Raw genomic sequence first — 19,812 nt, 5'->3', positions numbered from 1 at the left:
CCTTTTCCGGCTAGCACGGAATAGTCAATCTGACAGAAGTGACTCATTGACAGATTGACTCACTCCTCAGTGTTGCATGTGCGAGGTGAGGCATGCAGTGGATTCCGGGCATATGACTCGTAAAGAAAATGTGCGAGCGGTTATACACTGTATATATACACACTGACTTTTGGCTTTTCCCCCTCGGTTGCTGGCACACAGTTTGAATAGTTTAATCATATTCTGAGGAGTGATCAATGTCTTCGTCTTGGACATTGTCACTGCTCGTTTCCACTGTACCAAACAGTGTCTAACGGTACAGTAAGCGCCAAATATCTACATGTTGTTTGGTGGTTGTCTAATTTCCAAGTAACATATTGACACAAATATATTTTTCTTCCTACAAAAAAATCTGATTGTCAGGTTTTCTTATATTCAGGGGTAGAGAAATTTATAAACGCAAACCAACAGATGGTGGGTGGCAAATGACTTCGCCCCAAGCGAGTCAGAGTTTTCCTTCCTATCACTCACACATAACAGTGATGTGCTTAAGATTCATCCATATATAAGACCTGAATACAAGAAATTATTTTTTCCGTGGAAAAAAACACTGAAAAAGGTATATTCGGAGGTCTTGAGATTTATACATAAAACCTGGAGGTGACTCTTTTTCAGGAGTTGGCAACTTTTTCACAAGCTTTTCTTCTTGTCTCACACACACTGGTAACCTAGAGAGATGCTACTGCGACACAGAGCCCCCTGAAAACGGTGTATCAAATGTTGCGGGTAGGGATGTCTCGAGCCACATTTTTTGGCTTCTGATCAAATCCTTTTTTTTTTAATAATAAGCTTTTGTTACAACCATGAATTTGTGGAATTGAATATGGTTATGAAAGTAGCTCTTCATTGCATTAAAAATAATGCAACTAAAGTATTGCTGAACTTACTTTTTTGTTACACAGCATGACCAACAATATTGTTTGGCTTTTGTAACAGACCTCTGTGTGTCAGGTCCCTAATACAATAAATGATCCACCCAATAAAAAAGACCATCAAATAAAGGATAAAACTGGAAAAAATGGGCGTGCAAAATACTTTTATGGTAGGACTAATCCTTTGACATGGTTATAGATAAATTTGTGGTGTGATTTAGAATATATGACATGTTTTTAACAAACTAGCTTCAGCGTAATAGTAATTTATTGACTGTCCCGACTATAAACAACTAGCGGTTAGAACAGCACTACTTGTGCAAGCAGTGGCACAGCCAGACAATTTTTTAATTGGGGTGGCCAAGGTGAGACCATTACTCACATAACGGTGGCAAGATGTTGATACCTGGAATGTCTAGATGGCCAGTGGGGTGGCCACCACTGGCCACCACGTGGCACAGCAGTCCAGACACAGTAAAAGGGGAACTATCGCTGTAGCTATGGAGCCAAATATCCAACGTGAAACTAACTTCACCGCGGACATGTCTGCATGGTGGTGTTGCGTTTTCTTCTTCTTGCAGGTGGTGGGAGTCTAGGGGCAACCAGCTTTGAGGCACATTACTGCACTGCGTTGGCTGTGGCTCAGAGTTACGAACGTAACGCGGCAACGGGATCAGCCCGATCTCGTGGTGGAAGCCGATATTATCCGATCTTCAAAATACAGCGGATCAGCAGCCGATCCCGATCCTGAAGATCAGATCAGGACATCACTAGTTGCTAGCAAGTTAGCAAACAATAGTGGGGGAGATAGGATTTTAATATCATGGTGATCAATGAAGCAGAGTGAAACAACTGTCCCAGGAGTACATGTGAATAGACATTCACATGTAAAAACTGTGGGCTTTTTCAAAAGTGGTACACATATGCTGTACTTTTTAACTGTGTTACTGTATGTGTGGGGATCCACTGTACTAGTGAATATGCATTTATAACTGCAGGGCTCTCTGAAGTAAGGTCTTAAGTCTAACACCTTAGTTCTGTATGAATTCTTCAGCATGCATACTGTATACTAGGGGTCTTTAAAACTCAATTTCACTGGGGGCCACTGGAGGTAGAATCTGGGTGAAGCTGGGCCGCATCAAATATTGGGAGTAGGGCTGGGAATCTCAGGGTACCTCACGATACATGGCTCGCGATAAAGACAATGTCTCGGTGATAGGGTGACACAAAAAAATAAATAAATAACTTCATAGTTTGTATTTTGCTGCATTCAGCAGGGATAGGCTCCAGCTTACCCGTGACCCTAATGAGGAAAGGCGGGATAGAAAATGGATGGAATTTTTATAGCATATTCCCACCAGAATACAAACAGCAATGCTGCAAAAAGAATGAGACAGATTTATTGCGATATAAGAGTAAATGTGATTTTTGTTACAAACAGTGCCTTTGTTTTAAAGTCATTCAGAAAACACAACATCTCATGTCTCCCAAGTAGATCAACTCTATAAAGTAGAAGCATAACACAAATAAATATTCAGTGTAGCACGGCAGTAGTGACGTATTCACCAGAAAGAGACAGAGAATGACCCGGATAAGATTGAGCAGCACGGCAATTTTGGCAATAAACAGCATAAACTAAACACACATCACTTGACTGAATAATACAACATTTAGCATTTGAATACCAAAATAAACATTTCTCTTACCGGGCAGTTTTTGCCGTCCGTGTGTCCTATTTTTGTCATACACTTCTTCCATACTGCAAAGTCAGCATTGTCTTCCATGCTATGAAAGCCAAAATGAGTCCATACTTTGATGTTAACTACACTAACTGATCTTTCTGCTATTATGTGCGGTTTATGTGTACTGTAGCGTTTTTTGTATTCTTGTTAAAACATATTTCCGCAGACAAACTGCAGATTCATTTACAGGCTAGCAAGCAAGCAATAGCAATGACACAGGAGACCTGGCAGGACGGCACAAAAAAGATTGATTGACAATGGTCTACAACCAGTAATGATGCAGAAAACAATGGGCGGCGCAGACAGACAAGAGAGGGAAGAGAGAGACACTCAACACAATGCAATTCTTCTTAAAGGCACAGGCTCGGCCTGTAACAGCATTCATACGCTGTAGTAAAAAAAAAAGAAATCCGTTAAACAGCGAATCCGCGAAAGGTGAACTGCGATAGAGCGAGGGAACACTGTACAGCACATTTCAGAGATGTTGGTCAAATTGCATATTGTAGGTTCCACCATACTAAATGTCTGGAGAAGGCAGTGTTTGAATGCTTTCATTTCTTGTCTCGCGCACTCTTTTTTCGTCACTTTGAAGACAGTCCTGTATCTTACTACATATGGCCAAAAAGGCCATAATTGGAAAGTGCACACATGCATACTTCCCCCCTCATTAGCTTTATGCCTGCATCTCATGTAGCTGATGTGTTTGCTCATCATGCGTGTGCTCTGAAGCGTGTTGGCTGGTCTGTGTGCGAGCTGTGAAGAGAGTCTCAGCAGTGCTGCCACTCCTGCCAGGCCTGTCTTCAACTGGCTACAGCAGTGTCTGTATTCAGATGCTAATTCACACTCCCAAGGGCATTCTGTAACCAGGTCAGCCTTGCTTGGAATATTTATAGAGGTCTGCTGCTAGTGAAGTTTTGCCGCTTGCTCCTGGGAGGAACGACGGAGGTACACCCCTCTTTATGCTTAGTGCATCATTCCTAGGAAAGTGTGGCTATGAAAAATGCTGTTAAAGGTGGAGAAGAGCCTCTGGTTTTGTGATGGTGATACCCTCGGATTTCAAATTAGGCTGATTCAAAATATAGCGCTTTTCACCAGGGACAGGCGCTTCTGTGCATTTTATGCTGTGCAACTTTGGATGAGCAAACTTTCAAAGAGTTTTCAGGAAGTTACCTTTGGCCGTTTTGTTGAGTTCTTATGTACGTCAGCCTCTGCATTTCCTTGCACCACAGCGTATTTGTTGCATACATGATATTGAGGACAAGAAATTAGGTCCCAAGAGGGATTTCTATTTTGTCTGAAAAATTATTAAAAATAAACTCTCACGGCAGCCACATGCAAATGTTTAGTCATAGTTGTGGGAAAAGGCTGAGCTGACACATAAGTACACGATGAATTCATGCCTTTTCCTTTTAGTTGCGGTTGAGTCACCTGAGGGAGGCACAAGTTGTTGTTTTTTTACCAACTCACTAATGACTGGCAGGCATTCACAGCGAATGGATGTGAAGTCCCTAACACATCTACCATGGAAGTAGTTTGCATTATAAGAGACAACAGTGCATTTAATTACATCTGCCAAGGGATTTTTTTTTCCCGGTGGTGGGCAAAAATGTTTTTACCTTGGGCACGGGTCTGTTGCAATTCACAGACACTCCACTCCGATATTCGATTTGAGAGACCAGAGCATCCGGACTTCAGAAGCAATCTGTAGAAATCCAATTTGCACCGATGTGTCTTGCAAAAATCAAATTTTTGCTGCTGTTACTGCAGAATATGACAAAAAACAGATTTGGGGCTGGCAGTGTGAACATATAGTTACTTTAGGCCTGCTGTTCAAACCCAGTCTACTGTTCCCCGCAGCTCTGCAGTTTTAACTGTGGCGGTGTGTTCCGGGGAGGGCACGTGTAGAGGATGTCATCATCTCATTTGCATAATTGCTTTTAATATCATTGTATTGATGAACAGATGCCTTACAGTGTGCGACCAAGTCAGTTGTGGTCTGTAGATAGATGCCAGCTTGTGTGGATGTGCAATAGTACTGTAAAGTGGTCAAGAAGAGACACAGCCTCTGATGCACTTTGAATCGCTTTATTAACACGCAGCAACAACTGATGCCCAGTCACTCACACTCAGAAGGCAAACATGAGCTAATGTATCCCGCCTGGTTCAACCAGCCCAGTGCATCGCTGTGGGCTTGAAACAAGGTCCATCGGAATGAGAGTGGAGAGCTCTAGACGTCGAGCTAAAAACCCAAACTGTCAACTCGGCGTCCAGCGCAACTCTTAAGGTTCACGGAGTGAGGTTCACCAACGTATACACACGCACAGGCATCCTGGCATCCGCTACACTAAGACAGCCAACTTTCCTCTCACTCGCCGATGTCACACTTCACTCACCAGGCAGCGCCTTTTCAAGGCACACACTCATAGTCACAGATATTTAGAGTACATTGTGTAGACCTCCCAACAGCCCCGAGCTTTTGGCTCAGTGGTTAGCTGCTCGAGTAAAGATGTGTGAATGCCGGATCGAGCCTGGGGAGGGTGCAGTGCTGGTTTGTTAAGAAGCGGAGTTACCATGCAAACACCCCATCTCAAATGGACTTGTGGCGAACTGCCACAAAGTTGAAGTGGGGTCTATTAAACTCTGGAGTGCTCATGCACTTGTGACAGCTGTCCAATTAGCACACCTGTGCCTTCTTCTATCAACACACCACCTTCAATTTTAGCTTTGCAGCTCGCCACCCTGCTGAGTCAACCGTCTTGTTTTGGGCTCCTACAGCGCAGTACATCCGTCTGCACCTTGAACACTTGAGCCCAACAGCACAGCGCTGCCATGTGAGGTAATAAGCTTGTGTCAGCACAAGGCCACACAATGAAGTCAGGGCACTCAAAAAGAAGCCAACAGGTTATATCGGAAAATGTTTTCAACAATTTGTCATCTTGCTTGCCGCGATCGGTAATAATGTTCTCAGAGACTACATTCTGAAGTCTGGATAAGGAAAAGGGATGAGAACATCAATTCTCTTTTCATTTGAGCCCATTGACTCATGGAATGCAGCACAGAGCTATGTACTAAAGTATTCTTTTCATTTCACATGAAATGAGCTTACTGTAGCAAAATACCTCTGCATGCTACTTTTCCACCATACTCATCTATGCCTGTGTTATTTGCTGATAGCCTTACTGATTACAGTATTGGAAAATGTCCTCCGTTGACATCTTCCAATTATCTGCTGTCACTACTAAATGCAGGAGAGTTTTCTGCATTTCTGCCCCTTTTGTTTCCTCTTCCTGAAGTGTCAGTCACAGGGCGAGTAACAGAGCATGAAGACCATTCTTTAGCGGGTTTCATGGCCCCACAATTTTATCTGAACCCAATGACCGCCACTTCTTTACAGAGACCAGCACAGCCAAGACCTGTCCTGCCCAGCGTTAACCAGCATGAACAGCCAAGGCAGTCTTTAAACTGAAGGCTGTACCACGATGCCCAATACAGAATACAACATTAGCGCCAACATTTTCACTGTATTTTGCTTGCTTGCATGTGCCGCAATTACAGTAATACCTTGTTTATTGCAGTTAATTGGTTCCAGACCCGGCCACCATAAGTGAATTTCCGTGAAGCAGGATTCCTTCTTTATAAATGTAATATTCTTGTAGTTATGGCAGGGAAAACCTAGTTTACCATCTTCTAAATACGGTTTTTAATATTATTAGAATTCTCGAGATATAGTAGATACAGTATAATCAGAGAAAATAAGCTGTTGAAGACATAAATCAAATTTGTGCTCGTGTGTGTCACAGTAAATGTGTTCAGTGTGGAGAAAAGGAAGTGATGTCGGGGGTTCAGAGTTGAGTTTTAGCTTTTCGTGGGTTAAGGCTGCAACAGTAGCCTATGTTATGATTATGATTATGTTGTTATTATTATTGTGCCTGCTGTGAGATCATTTAAACCTGCAATAAAATCCTGTTTTTTCGGCAGTCAAGTTTGGTGCTTGTCTCTCCGAACTATTACTGACCCCTAGTGACCAACGTTTTTGAATGCTCCTTGCCTTATATTTGTATTTTACTTCATTTAGCCATTTCTATGCTTGAAAATGATTAAATTAGACAAAATTTAAAAAAATAAATTAAGTAAAAATTTCTTTTTTACTGATATTCATTCATATTCAAGCACAACACAGCAATTGGATTTTCTGGCGTCAGAGTTTTCTGGTCTTTGGGGACCTAAAAGTGAAAGCACGTATTGTTGTGAAGTTTGTGTTCTTACTCTGCTGGTCCGCCCCGCTCCAAAAGGGTCCATGTGCAGTCTGCTCCCTCTCAACGCATCAATGAATCACGCAACCGCGAGGTGCGATGCCACCGGGGTGGAGCGAGATCTAAAATGTTAATCTTCATTAATTTACTACTAATTACACTCAAGCCTCATTCGGGCTCAGCCACGTACCTGTCAGTGTGTAAGAACGTGTGATGGAAGAATGTTGCGTGATAAATTAAACAAGTAGTCCTAACTGCAAGCCAAAAGGTGGAGGCTGGAGGCGAGCCTGGATGTAATTATTACACTGTCTAGATGTTGAGACGTAAAATATTAAAATTATTTTTATCTTTTATTATTTTTATTGGCGATCTTCAGTAAAGACAACTCTTACCTGGTTGCTGCTTTTTCTCTTTACTTTGTTTGTAAAGAGTTAGAAATTTGCATGCACGGATTTGACATATTGTATTGTGATGTATTTTATATTTTTGTAGCCGTTCATTGAGGATTTTTACATAAGTAATTTTACACAAAACACAGAATTTGGTAAATGAAGACAAAAAATTTACATAAATAAAACAATTCTAAAGGCATATAAATTAAGAATGAAAGTGATAAATGAATATTTAGTGTTTCTTTTGCCTTCACCGAAGACGTGACTGTTCCCAAAGACATGATGTGACAGTGAAATCAACATTTCTTGACCTCAGTTAGTTCTTTGGCTCCATTTTGGGTTACTGATTTGAGAAACATTATTGAATTCAAGAAATAACTCACAGCAAAACAGGAAGGTGGTATCTGTGTTGATCTTGCTACCACATCGTATCTTTGGGAACAGGCACGTCAAAAATCACGCCTTCCGTGAAGGTAAAAGTAACTTTAAATGCAAATGTATCTCCTTGAGTCATCATATATATGTGTTTATATGCATTTCAAATTGTTTTATGTACGTAAAACTATAATTGCAAAACTAAAAACGTGTTTGTTTTCTGGACTAGATTAATTGGATTTACATTATCTCTTATGGGAAAAATTGATTTGGTTAACGTTCGTATCGGCTATAGACGGACCCTCCGGAATTAATTAATGACGCTAACCAACGTTGCTCTCTATATGAACGCTGGCTGAGTGTAGTTCAAAGGTCACTATTGTTGTAACAAAACCTCAGCATTCATGGAGACAAGACAAGCTAGCGAGTGCCGCACAAAGAAGCTGAATGGGTTTCTACCTCCAAAAACATGGCAAGAAAAAGAAAGAAAACGTGTCATTTTCACTGCGAATGGAGGAAAGAGTTCCTTTTAATACGGTTAAAGAAATCTGAGTGTGTCTCATTTGCGGGGTGACTATGGTGACGGAAAAGCGGCACAATGGGGAGAGACATTACATGATAGTACTGTATGTGTCACAAACGCTACCGTGCTAACAGGCAGCAAACGCTCCTGAGATAAAGACGGCTTTGTGTAAGCAGCAGACACTATGGTAAATGGTAAATGGTCTTTCACTTTCCCACCTCCGAGGCACTCAAAGCACTTTGACACTGCTAGCACGTTTACCTACACAGCACACAGACACAGCATCAGGAGCAACTGGGGGTTTAGTATCTTGCCCAAGACACTTCGACACGATCACGGGAGGACGGAGGATCGAACCCCAACCTGCCCACACTCCACTGCCCTTAAAGACAACTGCAAGGGGAGTTGACATCTGCGAAGCGGTGAAAAAGATTTTTGCAGAGAAAACGGTACCAATGAGTGAATACACTTCTCTTGTTGACTCCATGCAGTGCCAGTCATCTCACTAGCTAGAAAAGCCTGAATACTTGCCACACATACAACTGAACAAGTGAGTACTCTTGTGAAGTGATACAGGGACATGTGGCTAGATAACAAAATGACAAAAGCTGTGTACAGTAATGCCTCGCCACTTCGCACTTCCAATTTCAGGGCTTCACTCAATCAGTTTTTCCAAAATATATTAATTAATAATTCGTTCTGTTTTGTGGTTGAATAGGGCCTATTATTAATAAACATATTTGAATATTCAAGCAAATGTACTTATGTTTTCATTAAATTAAGCACTTTCAAACATAAAAAATAAAATTATATAAATGAAATAAAATACAAATATAAGGCATTCAGAAGACGCATTTAAAAGACGTTGTGATGATATGTAGTATTCTACATGGGTCACTAGGTGTCAGTAATGTTACTGTAATGTTCGGTGAGACACGCAAGCACCAGACTTGCCTGCAGGGAAAAAGGGCTTTTTTTGTAGGTTTGAATTATCTCACAACAAGCACAGTAATGCCCGCTGCTGTTGCAGCCGTATCCTACGCCAAGCTAAAACTCAACTCTGAACTCGCAATGTCACTTGCTGTGCGTACCCCAACACAAAAAGTCTTCTTTTCTCTTTTGAAGTCAACTATATTGGGTAATACGAATGTAACTTGGGGGTTGTTATTTCATATCTGCAGGGATCTAATCATGTTAAAAACCACATTTAGAAGGTCATAGACAGGTTTTCTATATTTTCTTAGGATTGTAACTGGACTGTTCACGTTGTTTTAGAAGACGTTTCGCCTCTCATCTGAGCAGGCTTCATCAGTTCATGCTCAATGACTAGGTGGGACAAACCCCACTCTGACTAGATAGGACAGCTCCAGACAGACTAGCATATCGGGAGGAGAGATTTATCACATAATCTAGTTGACTGAGAATGTTGAATTTCGTCCAGTGGATTGTGGACAGTAAACAACCAAATATGCTATGATTTTTTTTTTTTTTTACAGCAACTGCTGGAATTGTTATTTTTATTGTTAGCCTGCTACTCCATATTGGATGGCAGCATTTTGAAATCCTCTGCTAAGATCTGACCTAATGTGATAAGCATTAGCAAAATCCCTTCCATCAGTTGGAGACAAGGTTAAAGCTCTTCACGACCATACAGCCGTGTGTCATACAGCTTTTACCAAATTGGGGGCTTTTTTGATTACGTAACAATTGTTTCACTTGCTCTGAGGATTGTTCTCCCTTGTGTATGTGTGCCTGTACAAGTAAATAGAAACTCACTAGCATATACTGTATTTACTGTGTCTCTGGTTATGTCCACATTGGAGCGAATGTTGTTGTGTATTTCCACTATCAGCCAAAAGCAGGCTTTTCTGCTCTGCTGAGCGCTGATCTATGCGAGGTGTGATCACGCGTGTCGGCACACAAGATGCTAAATTTACTGCGATTGTTACTGGCGCAACACTTTGCCTGTGGCGCACGGGGAACATACTGCGGGCGCTATCTTTGTTACAGTTTTCCCGAGATTTAAGGCACCTGTGAAATGAGGTTCATCTGAGCCGAGCTGAGAGGCTTTATCTCGTGTGGCTGCGGACGAGAGATGGCTCAATCTTGGAGCGCTGCGGCTCAAAGTAGCTTAGCTGATTGCTGTCCATGCCGCGTGCACACAGCTGAGTTCCTTGTTGTGTTGTGGAATTGACCACAGAAATTCAACTTTGGAACCAAGAATTGACACTGTAGTCTTTTCAAATCTAAAACCTGGTGTAATAACCTAGCAGGTGAACCACTATTATTGTGGGTCCATTCACTTATAAATAAAAAAAATGTGGACTTTCCCTACAAGACTAAAGATAATTTCATACACACAAAAACGTAAGGCCAAGGCATTGCCAGAAGGTTGTGCCTCTGCTGGTCAAAGTCTAGTAATGCCCTCACCTACCCTATGGTCTACAAATAGAAATAACCATTGGGGTCTCTAATTAGCGCTGGATCAAAAACCTTGACATGAACAACTACAGGAGGGCAATCTCCTGATGTTTTTTTGTTAACTCCAAAAGATGGCAGTAGCTGCATTTGAAGTATCATGAGTGGTCAGCATCCAGCAGCTTTATCTACTGTACCTCTGCATGCGCTTTAAAATGTTGGAAGTGCTACTCATGCGTGTTACACTTTCCAAATGTTTTTTTACAATGTAAACTGGTATTTATGCTGGCCAGCTGATGAGGCCATTTGCACTTTACCGCTATTACAACATTGGTTCTGTTTTGGGATGTTCTGATCCGATCTTCAGGATCGGGATCTGTTGTATTTAGAAGATCAGATAATATCAGCATCCGACCCATATCGGGCCGATCCGGTTGCCGTATAACTTTCACAACTCTGGGCCAGCTCCAACATGGTAGGTGCAGTAATGCGCCTCGAAGCTGGTTGCCACTTGACTCCCGCCACCCACAAGACAAAGAAAACGCCCTGGTTATAATGACGGCATTTAACCTTTTAATTTGTATTGTAATGTCAGCCTCGGGCTGCACGGTGGCCCTGTGGCTAGCATGTTGGTCACACAGCCAGGAGATTGGGAAGATCTGGGTTCGAATCTCCGTTGGTCATCTCTGTGTGGTGTTTGCATGTTCTCCCTGTGCGTGGGTTTTCTCCAGGTACTCCGGTTTCCTCCCACATTCCAAAAACATGCATGTTAGGTTAATTGGCGACTTTAAATTGTCCATAGGTATGAATGTGAGTATGAATAGTTGTTTGTCTACAGTATATGGGCCCTGCGATTGACTGGCGATCAGTCCAGGGTGTACCCCGCCTGTCGCCTGAAGTCAGCTGGGATAGGCTCCAGCATATCCTAGTTAGGATAAGCGGCATAGAGGATAGATGGGTGGATGTCAGCCTGTCTTTTACATGCCACTGTTCAGTATAAACAACTCATAATCGGGAGAACTAAGTCAACACAGACTATTTTCCAGAGGTAGCATTTGAGATAGGACACCGCCTGTGTGCAAGTTGTAACACCTGACACTCACATTTCCCATCCTGTTGTTTTTAAAAACGATTGTATTTTAAATGCATGCAACTTGTAGTCAGCAACTTTTATTCTTGGTGGATGCACACGTTCTGATTTATCCTTTAATGTTTAGCCATTAAAATACAAATAAGTGCTAACTTTCAAGTACACAAGACACCATCTATATTGTATGAACAGCCCTCTTGACAGCATGTCAACAACAAACACGAAGTTCCTTATGTTAATTTAATCCAGGCAACAACGTACAGTAATCACTCTCTTGTGAGCAGCTGCCTGCAGTTTGTAGCACGTTACATCACCATCGCGCTGCCATCTATCATCCGTGGATCAATAGTGCACTAATTACGCCTCTGCAGAACTGCTTATTTGTAATGGCTTGTACTTCCAAAATGGCAATATGATACGGAGCACTGGTGCTCACCTGACGCCCTGTGTCTACATGCCTGTTAAATCAGGTGTACCAACTCGATCAGCGATAGGGTTCATATCATATTGCATTAATGTAACCCATTTAATGTTCAGAGTTGGTCATTTAAATGTTTACCTCAGCTCCTTTTGGGCCTCAAACTCATTCTATGCTCCACCACATGTGTTAATTCCTGAAATCTCAGTAACAATAGGCTTAACTACTAGGACGGGGCCAAAATAATGGCATTAAGATGTACTGTGCCAATTAACACATACGCTTGAACATTTAAAACAGCATACACAGATGACTGTGAAAACATACCTTTATAGGTATAAATATTATATACACACTTCCTGGTATGTATGTATGTATTTGTTTTGCTCCAAAAAAATAAAAATAAAACTGTAATTAGTCATTTCAGTACCGTACACTGCATTTTTAATGCTAATATGTGAGAAAAGTGTATATTTGATTCCATTTAATGTCTTTATGCATACGTACATACTGTAAATATGATGTATCATAGATGTTTTTATTTTTAACAGAATATAGATTATCATGCAAAGCCCATATCCTGATGAAGGATGGACATAATAAATGATAAGATCAATGAATTGTTGATGAATTGTGACTTGAAACAATTGAGGTAAAGTGGGGTGCACTACTTGGCTGCAACGGTTGTTGATTCAGTCTCAACTCCATAGTTTGTCTTCTGAAGAGGACACTCCCATTCACTAAATGAGTGTATTTCCCAGTGAGATGTTCTTTATTAAATATCCTATCATTTTCTCGTTTCAGACTGCAGTGCTTTGGATACTCAGGTTTTCAACTCGTTTTTTTCTTATGATCCATGTGATGTATGCATGTGCACGTGTTTGTTTGTCTGTCGCTCTGCAATGTCTGCAATGAGTGTATCAGTCAGTGTGTTCGTATTTCTGCAGGTGTTATAAAAAAAAAAAGAAAGTCCAGCATGTGCCAAATTACAATTGGTCTTGCCATCCCTGTGCTGATCCATTCTGTTACTCCCTTCTCCGAGGAATTTGTGTAGCGCATTTTTTGGTCAGTGAACAGGGAGCATTACACAATAGGCATATCGGGCCCGAAGCACCAAAAGCGACATCATTTTCAGTCTTGAGCCCACAAATTACATTGATGTGGAATAATTTGGTCTTTTTGCCTTTGGTGCTTCCCTCCCTTCTTGCTGCGCTCTCCTCCCCCTTCTTCTCCTTGCCTATCATTTATTTTATCCTGAACTGACTCCCGAATGTGGGAGTTGTTTTTGTTGTTGTGAATTAGCTGTGTGTGGCTCATAGCCTGTGGTTTCTAAACACAGTGCCTTTCTCTTCTCTCTTGCAGCCTCGCAGTATTTTGGACCCCAAAGTGCTCGGCTTGCAGTCTGGAGGGTGAGTGGTGGCTCACTTTCTCGTCTAATCGGTCTACAATTTCTGGCTGGCTTATTTTTTACCCTCAAAAGGAGGCTGCGGAATGTGACAGGAATCTTTTGTCTCCCTGGCAGGCAGTCCCCAATTAGTTAAGGAAGTATGCTCCCGGTTGGTGAAATATGAGCAAGATATTATCACACAAAGATATTGCAATGCAATCCAGATATTTCTTTTCACAGTGACTATAAATTAAGAATTTTGTAAAAGTTGTAAAATGTTGTAAAACATTAAAGAAAAAACGATTTTGCAATATTGCAATGTATCCATTATTCACTCTCGCGGTCCAATTCTAGTACGCCAACATCAGTTATCCATTCCGTTGCTGTTAAACAGCAAAATATTATGGGTGGGACCAAATATCAATATCACAAGCTATCATGTCATTAGCTCTCACAGTATAGTACCGATACAATAAACAATACTCGTACAAATTTCTTCAAGGTTGGCAGGTCTGGTATTATATCCTTATATCTCGAAATAGAGTACAGAACTGATTCGCCATCATCAGGTATCAATATTGTTATTAGACTCAGACAGACTTTATTGCTCCACAAGAGAAATTGCTTGGTCGCAGTAGTTCAACTGCAAGAAAAGGAGGAAAAAAATAGTTTGAAGATTACTAGAAAAGAGGAAAACCAGGTATACAGTACCTCTAATATAAAAAGCAACCTGCCATGAATATAATACAATAGAATTGAAAGAATAGGAGCTATACTATGAGTTACAGTATTGTCTGATCTGATCCAACTAATTAGGATTGAGACATATTGAATATTGCAATGCAGTGCACTACATTGTTCCCTCACACTATCTTTAAAAAAAAAAAAAATAATTAATTAATGATCGCTGTTTCGTGGTTGATTATGGCCCATTATTTGTCAAAACATACTGAAAGACAAGTCATGTACTATTCTGGTCACTAAGCATCAGTAATGACACCAGACATTGTGAATCAAATCTCCACCAGACATGACATTAGAATAGATTACCTTAACACTGCATGTAGCCAGACATGGCATGTCCGACATGACAGAGTAAAAAAAAAAGTTCTCCTCTCATTCCGTATGGAAGTGGTAAGTTTTTGGCTTCTTTCTTTGTCCCCACTCCATTTGAAACCCTTTCTTAAGTTCACAATAAATAAATTGGAGCGGCTAACTACTGAGCTTGGTAGCTTGCTAAGCTAATGGTGGCCGTCTCGTGTCCCTGCAGTGATCCAGTAGCCTGCTCATTAGCAATGTGGTGTAAACAAAGAATAATAGGAGTGTAAAGGTGAATACAGGGGTGTTATTTCATTTCTACAGGGCTCTAATAATGGTTAAAAAAAACATATTTTTACACGTCAGCATCATAAACAGGTTTTCTATGTCCTAACAACAAAAATGTTTCATTTATTAATATTTAATCATACTGTGTGTAAATTAACTTATCGCAGTCGAGTCTGGAACCAACTAACCGCGATAAACAGTCAAATGTCGTTACTCCAACATCAGGTACAGATACTCTGACTGTGCGATGGCAAACTATTTTTTGGGGGGACCAAATATTGTTATCATAACATATCTTTGGCTCTCATAGTTCAGTATCATTACGGAGACATCATGTACCACGCAACAACATCATATCAAAAGCTACCTTACAATTCCCACCCCTACTATTTAGCCTACAGTATGTGACCCTGACCCGACCCGATCCGAGCCACATTAAGGCATCGAGAGTCAGGAGGACATGGGGGTGAGGCAAGGGCCCCGCTCAGCTTGTCACGTTGTGCAACTTTAAGGGTCATACCCCCGATGTCGCTGAGGGGGCTGACACAAAGGCTTGAGGAAGCTCCAACAGCGCAGAGGCATTGGAAACTTGATGTCGAGGTCATTAGAGAGGCTTTTGAGTGACAGTTGAGGTGATGCCACTGAGAGCCTCGTGGCAAAGGAGCAAGGCTGACGGGACAGCAAGGGAAGGATGCGGAGCGGACCCCAGGGAGTGTGAGAAGCCGAGACGACCGAGTACCTAAATGTCACACACACAGAAGCAATCGGGATAATATCTGGATTGAAACATTGTCTCATCCTTTCTATAGGATACATGCTCAAACTGATTTTACTATTCATTCATTATGAATTTTATATTTTGCATGCATTACTATATAGTACAGTTAAATGTTAATTGGTCGCACAGTTAGCAACGCGCTGCTGAATAAACATGAAATGCAATACAGTAATCCCTCATTTATGGCGGTTAATTGCTTCCAGGCTCCACCATGATTAGTGAATTTCCACAAAGTAGGACTATTTTTGTAGCTGGAGCACAGAAAACCTGTTTACTTGAACTTGTGCTTGTGCTTGCGTGTCTTACTATAAACGTGCTCCCTTCAGGGAAGCTAGGTGGTGGGCGAACAGGAAGTGACATCGGGGGTTCAGAGTTGAGTTTTAGCTTTGTGTGGGTTACCTGCAGCAACAGTACCCCGTGTCTTTATTAGGGATTATTGTGCTGTTTTGAGAAACCAAACCCGCAATAAAAGCCTGTTGTTCCGGCGATCAAGTCTGCTCTTTGTGTCTCACTGAACATAAATGCATAACGACACCTCGTGACCAGTGTAGAATACTACATATTCACAGCATCTTTCATATGTATTTTAGTTCATTTAGCCATTTTTATGCATGTGCTTCAATGTGCATATTTTTGGACTAATAATGGGCTGTATTCAACCACAAAACATCAAAATGAATATATTTTTGAAAAACCATGATAGAGTGAAGCTCTTCTAACTGGAAATGATACGTTGTGAAAAAAATAAAATCCTATCTAAACGTAGTTTTTAAAGTGAAAATAAGAACAACAAGCTAACTTTAGTTATGTTAAAGGCAAAGTGAATAGATTTTACTTCTAACAGTGAGAGATTAAATAGAGTTTGGGCTAAGCCAGTGCTGCTCAAGTGGTGGGGCAGGCGGTGAGCTGTGAGGGGGATTTGAGAGGCAGGGGGAGCTTTCAATAATACTGCAAACCTGCCCACATGTACACATTTTTCGTGCATGGAATGCATTATAACCCTTGAATATGCGTGTTTGCTTCGTTGCTCTCCAGGTACGCATTTAGTTGTATTTCATGGTTTCAGTTTTGAGTTCAGTCTGTTCAGAAAAATAAATAAATACTAGTATTATCAGGTTCACAATAGTATTTTAAATTGCGGGGGCGTGAAAAACATTCTGTCCCCTCGGGGTGCCATGACAGAAAATTACTGAGAACCACTGGGCTCAGTAGAAAACTTGTGAAAAATGTGTTTCTCGGGGAATAGGGGAGGCACAGACTCTGTTGCATTGTCCGTTGGGAGGGTTACTCTCCAACACTTTGAAAACTCCTTCGCTAGACATTATAATCCACTATTACCATGTGGGATGTCCTGATCCACATTTTTTGGCTTCCGATCCTTTTTATACTTTTGCCCATCTGATCTGATCCCAATCCTTTTATATATATATATAATATAATAATATATTATATATCCCTAATATATGATATATATATATATATATATATATATATATATATAAATAATAAGCTTTTGTTACAAACATGAATTTGTGAAATTCAAGGTGGTTATGAAAATTGCTCTTCAAAGCATTAAAAATTGTATTGCTGAATTGACTTTATTACACAGCATGACCAACAATATTGTTTGGCTTTTGTAACAAAAAACGTCTGTGGGTCAGGTCCCTAATCCAACAAAAGTCCATCCAATAAAAGATAAAATTGGAAAAAATGAGCATGCAAAATATTTTTCAATGCAATGGTAATTTATTGACGGTCCCTAGTATAAACAACCAGCGGTTACAGCGGTACTTCCCGTGCGAGCTCCCCGCACCATGACACAGCAGTCCGAACACAGTAAGGGGGGAACTATCGCTGTAGCTATGGAGCCAAATATCCAACGTCCAACGTGAAACTAACTTCACCACGGTACACCGTGGACATGCGTTGCGTTTTCTTCTTCTTGTGGCTGGCAGGAGAATAGTGGCAACCAGCTTTGAGGCACATTACTGCACCTACCATGTTGGAGTGTGGCTCAGAGTTACGAATGTTATACGGCACCCGGATCGGCCCGATCTCATGACACAAGCCGATTTTATCCAATCTTCAAAACACAGCAGATCAGTAGCCAATCCCGATACCTGAAGATCGGAACATCCCTAATTACCACTGTCCTTTGTCATTCCCTTTCAAATATATACATACACTTTTACTTTAAACTCACATGTGGCTAGGGTCTGATACATCTGAGCTTAATTGTCTATAAACAAAATAGCGTAAAAAAATTGTCACAAAGAAATTATACTTAATACAACAAATAAAAAGTCAAACTATAGGTAATTTATTAATAAAAAGTAAAACTATAGGTAATTACTTTGGTTGGAGTAGATATGCATAAAATACATCGGAACCTTAAAAGGTTAAACACAAACCATTCCGGGACACTGGTTGACCTGTGAGCTGTGCAACTATTTATTTATTTATTTATTTCCTGCATGATGCCTTTAATGTTTTTGTGTGATTTTATATTTTTCTATGGTTTTATAGGTGTATATTTCCTGAATGCTGTGCTAGGTTTCAAAGGGTATCATGAATTTTGAGCTTCCACTATAAATCCAACAGAACAGAAGCGGTGAAAACACAGACTGAGTGCTGCCTAGCCTAACAATTTTGTATCTGAACCGAACCTAAAACGCAAAACAATTTAATCCTAAAATGTTTTGTTCACAAATATGCACAAACAAGATACAACAGAAACTGTAAGACAAGACACAAACTGAAGATAGAGGAAGGTGATTGAACAGTCGTCATATCATCGTCATTAAAGCATGTTACACAGCATGTAATGCAGTCCACATGGTTAAATTCTTGAGCAAATGTGCAGTTCTGATAAAACTGCAGCTATGGTAGCCTCCATGCCTTTCTTAAATGTATCAGTTAGTAGCGAAATGGGAGTTTGCGTCCATACAATCCAGAATGGTATCTCAAGGATTGCAATAAACGTGGTCCACCATATAAAGTCACATTCAGTGGTGAGTAAGCTTAGACAGGAAGGTGTGATCCATGATGTTTTCTGGCCACGTAAATCACAGTCGCGTGGTATTGTTATACGATATTAATACATGTTAAATCTGTTTGCTTCTCTAGGGCTGGCAGTATTCTTTATGGTATTGACAGCATGCCAGATTTACGCCGCAAGAGGACAGTGCCTCTTGTCCGAGACCTGGTGAGTCATCTGCCTCAAACAAGGTTGCATGTGATTTATGTCAAATCTATCCGAGTGACCTTTTGGCTGTGGCACAATACTGGAACCCCACGCTGTGTGAGTATGAGCTGAAGACGGCAACAGGAATGTGTGCTTTACTGGCCACCTGATAGATTCTACAGGTTCCTGATCAATATCTGGTATAAAAAACCTTGATTTGTTTGTGTAAAGTTTTCTACTCCTGACCCGATGCACACAACAGGGTGAAAATTTGTCAAAACACGCACCCCTACTGTGTCGCCTGTGCTATTATTTTTCTGACAAATACACCACCTGGTGGAGCTGTTAATCACCAAACGTTGACCCCATAAGTCAGACTTGCTTTAAATTTCTCGCACAGCTCAATGCGCGCTACAAAAACGCCTGCTGTAACTTTAACTGTAACTAAATTGGTACACACATTTACGAAATGCAACATTTTGCAACTACTGTAATTGTACATAGGTCATTGACCATTTGTCTCAACATTTATAAAACTTTGAGGATATCGGTAACGTGCCCACAGTGGCCGCCACATATGCCTTTTACAGTCGTCAAAATGTAGGACACCCCGGAAATTTTTAAGAAGCGAAGCAATCTCTCAAATTAGGAGATTGGACAATTGAGAGGTCAAAATCGGCTACATGGACCGACAACAAAGTCAATATAAACTGGTTGCTTTGCAGGGACTACAGTAATGTCTTTAAATTAAACTACCATATTTCCTCATGTAGTGTAGAAGCATTTCTTTACTTAACTGCAGAGAACACCAGGCATCTATTAGGGGTGAGACGTGTGTAATAGTAGGAAGGAGGTACTTTTTAGAATTCCAACATAGACTGGAGCTTTACAGATGAAATAACTGCTCTGCAGGTCCTTTGTGTTGCTTAAAGACATCTACCAGCCACTTAGAAGTACCAAATTGTATTCATTTATTTGGTTGTCTATTAGAGTGTAGGCCACCTCTAGAGGAAAT

General features: G+C 40.8%; 1 protein-coding gene across 7 annotated transcripts in view; it reads left to right on the top strand.

The window, feature by feature from the left end:
* Positions 1 to 19,812, top strand: part of LOC129179122 (protein unc-13 homolog C) — a 141,735-nt gene that overhangs the window by 15,219 nt on the left and 106,704 nt on the right. For all 7 annotated transcript variants that reach the window (XM_054771972.1, XM_054771971.1, XM_054771970.1 and 4 more), the window contains exons 3-5: positions 12,927 to 12,949; positions 13,485 to 13,531; positions 18,740 to 18,818. In XM_054771972.1, coding sequence (XP_054627947.1) covers positions 12,927 to 12,949; positions 13,485 to 13,531; positions 18,740 to 18,818 — 149 coding nt within the window. The remainder of the gene's footprint in view (positions 1 to 12,926; positions 12,950 to 13,484; positions 13,532 to 18,739; positions 18,819 to 19,812) is intronic.

Source organism: Dunckerocampus dactyliophorus, chromosome 3 (assembly GCF_027744805.1).
Source record: "Dunckerocampus dactyliophorus isolate RoL2022-P2 chromosome 3, RoL_Ddac_1.1, whole genome shotgun sequence".
In the NCBI taxonomy this organism is placed as follows: domain Eukaryota; kingdom Metazoa; phylum Chordata; class Actinopteri; order Syngnathiformes; family Syngnathidae; genus Dunckerocampus; species Dunckerocampus dactyliophorus.
The sequence above is the reverse complement of the archived record's forward strand: the minus strand, read 5'-3'. Positions and strand labels throughout refer to the sequence as shown.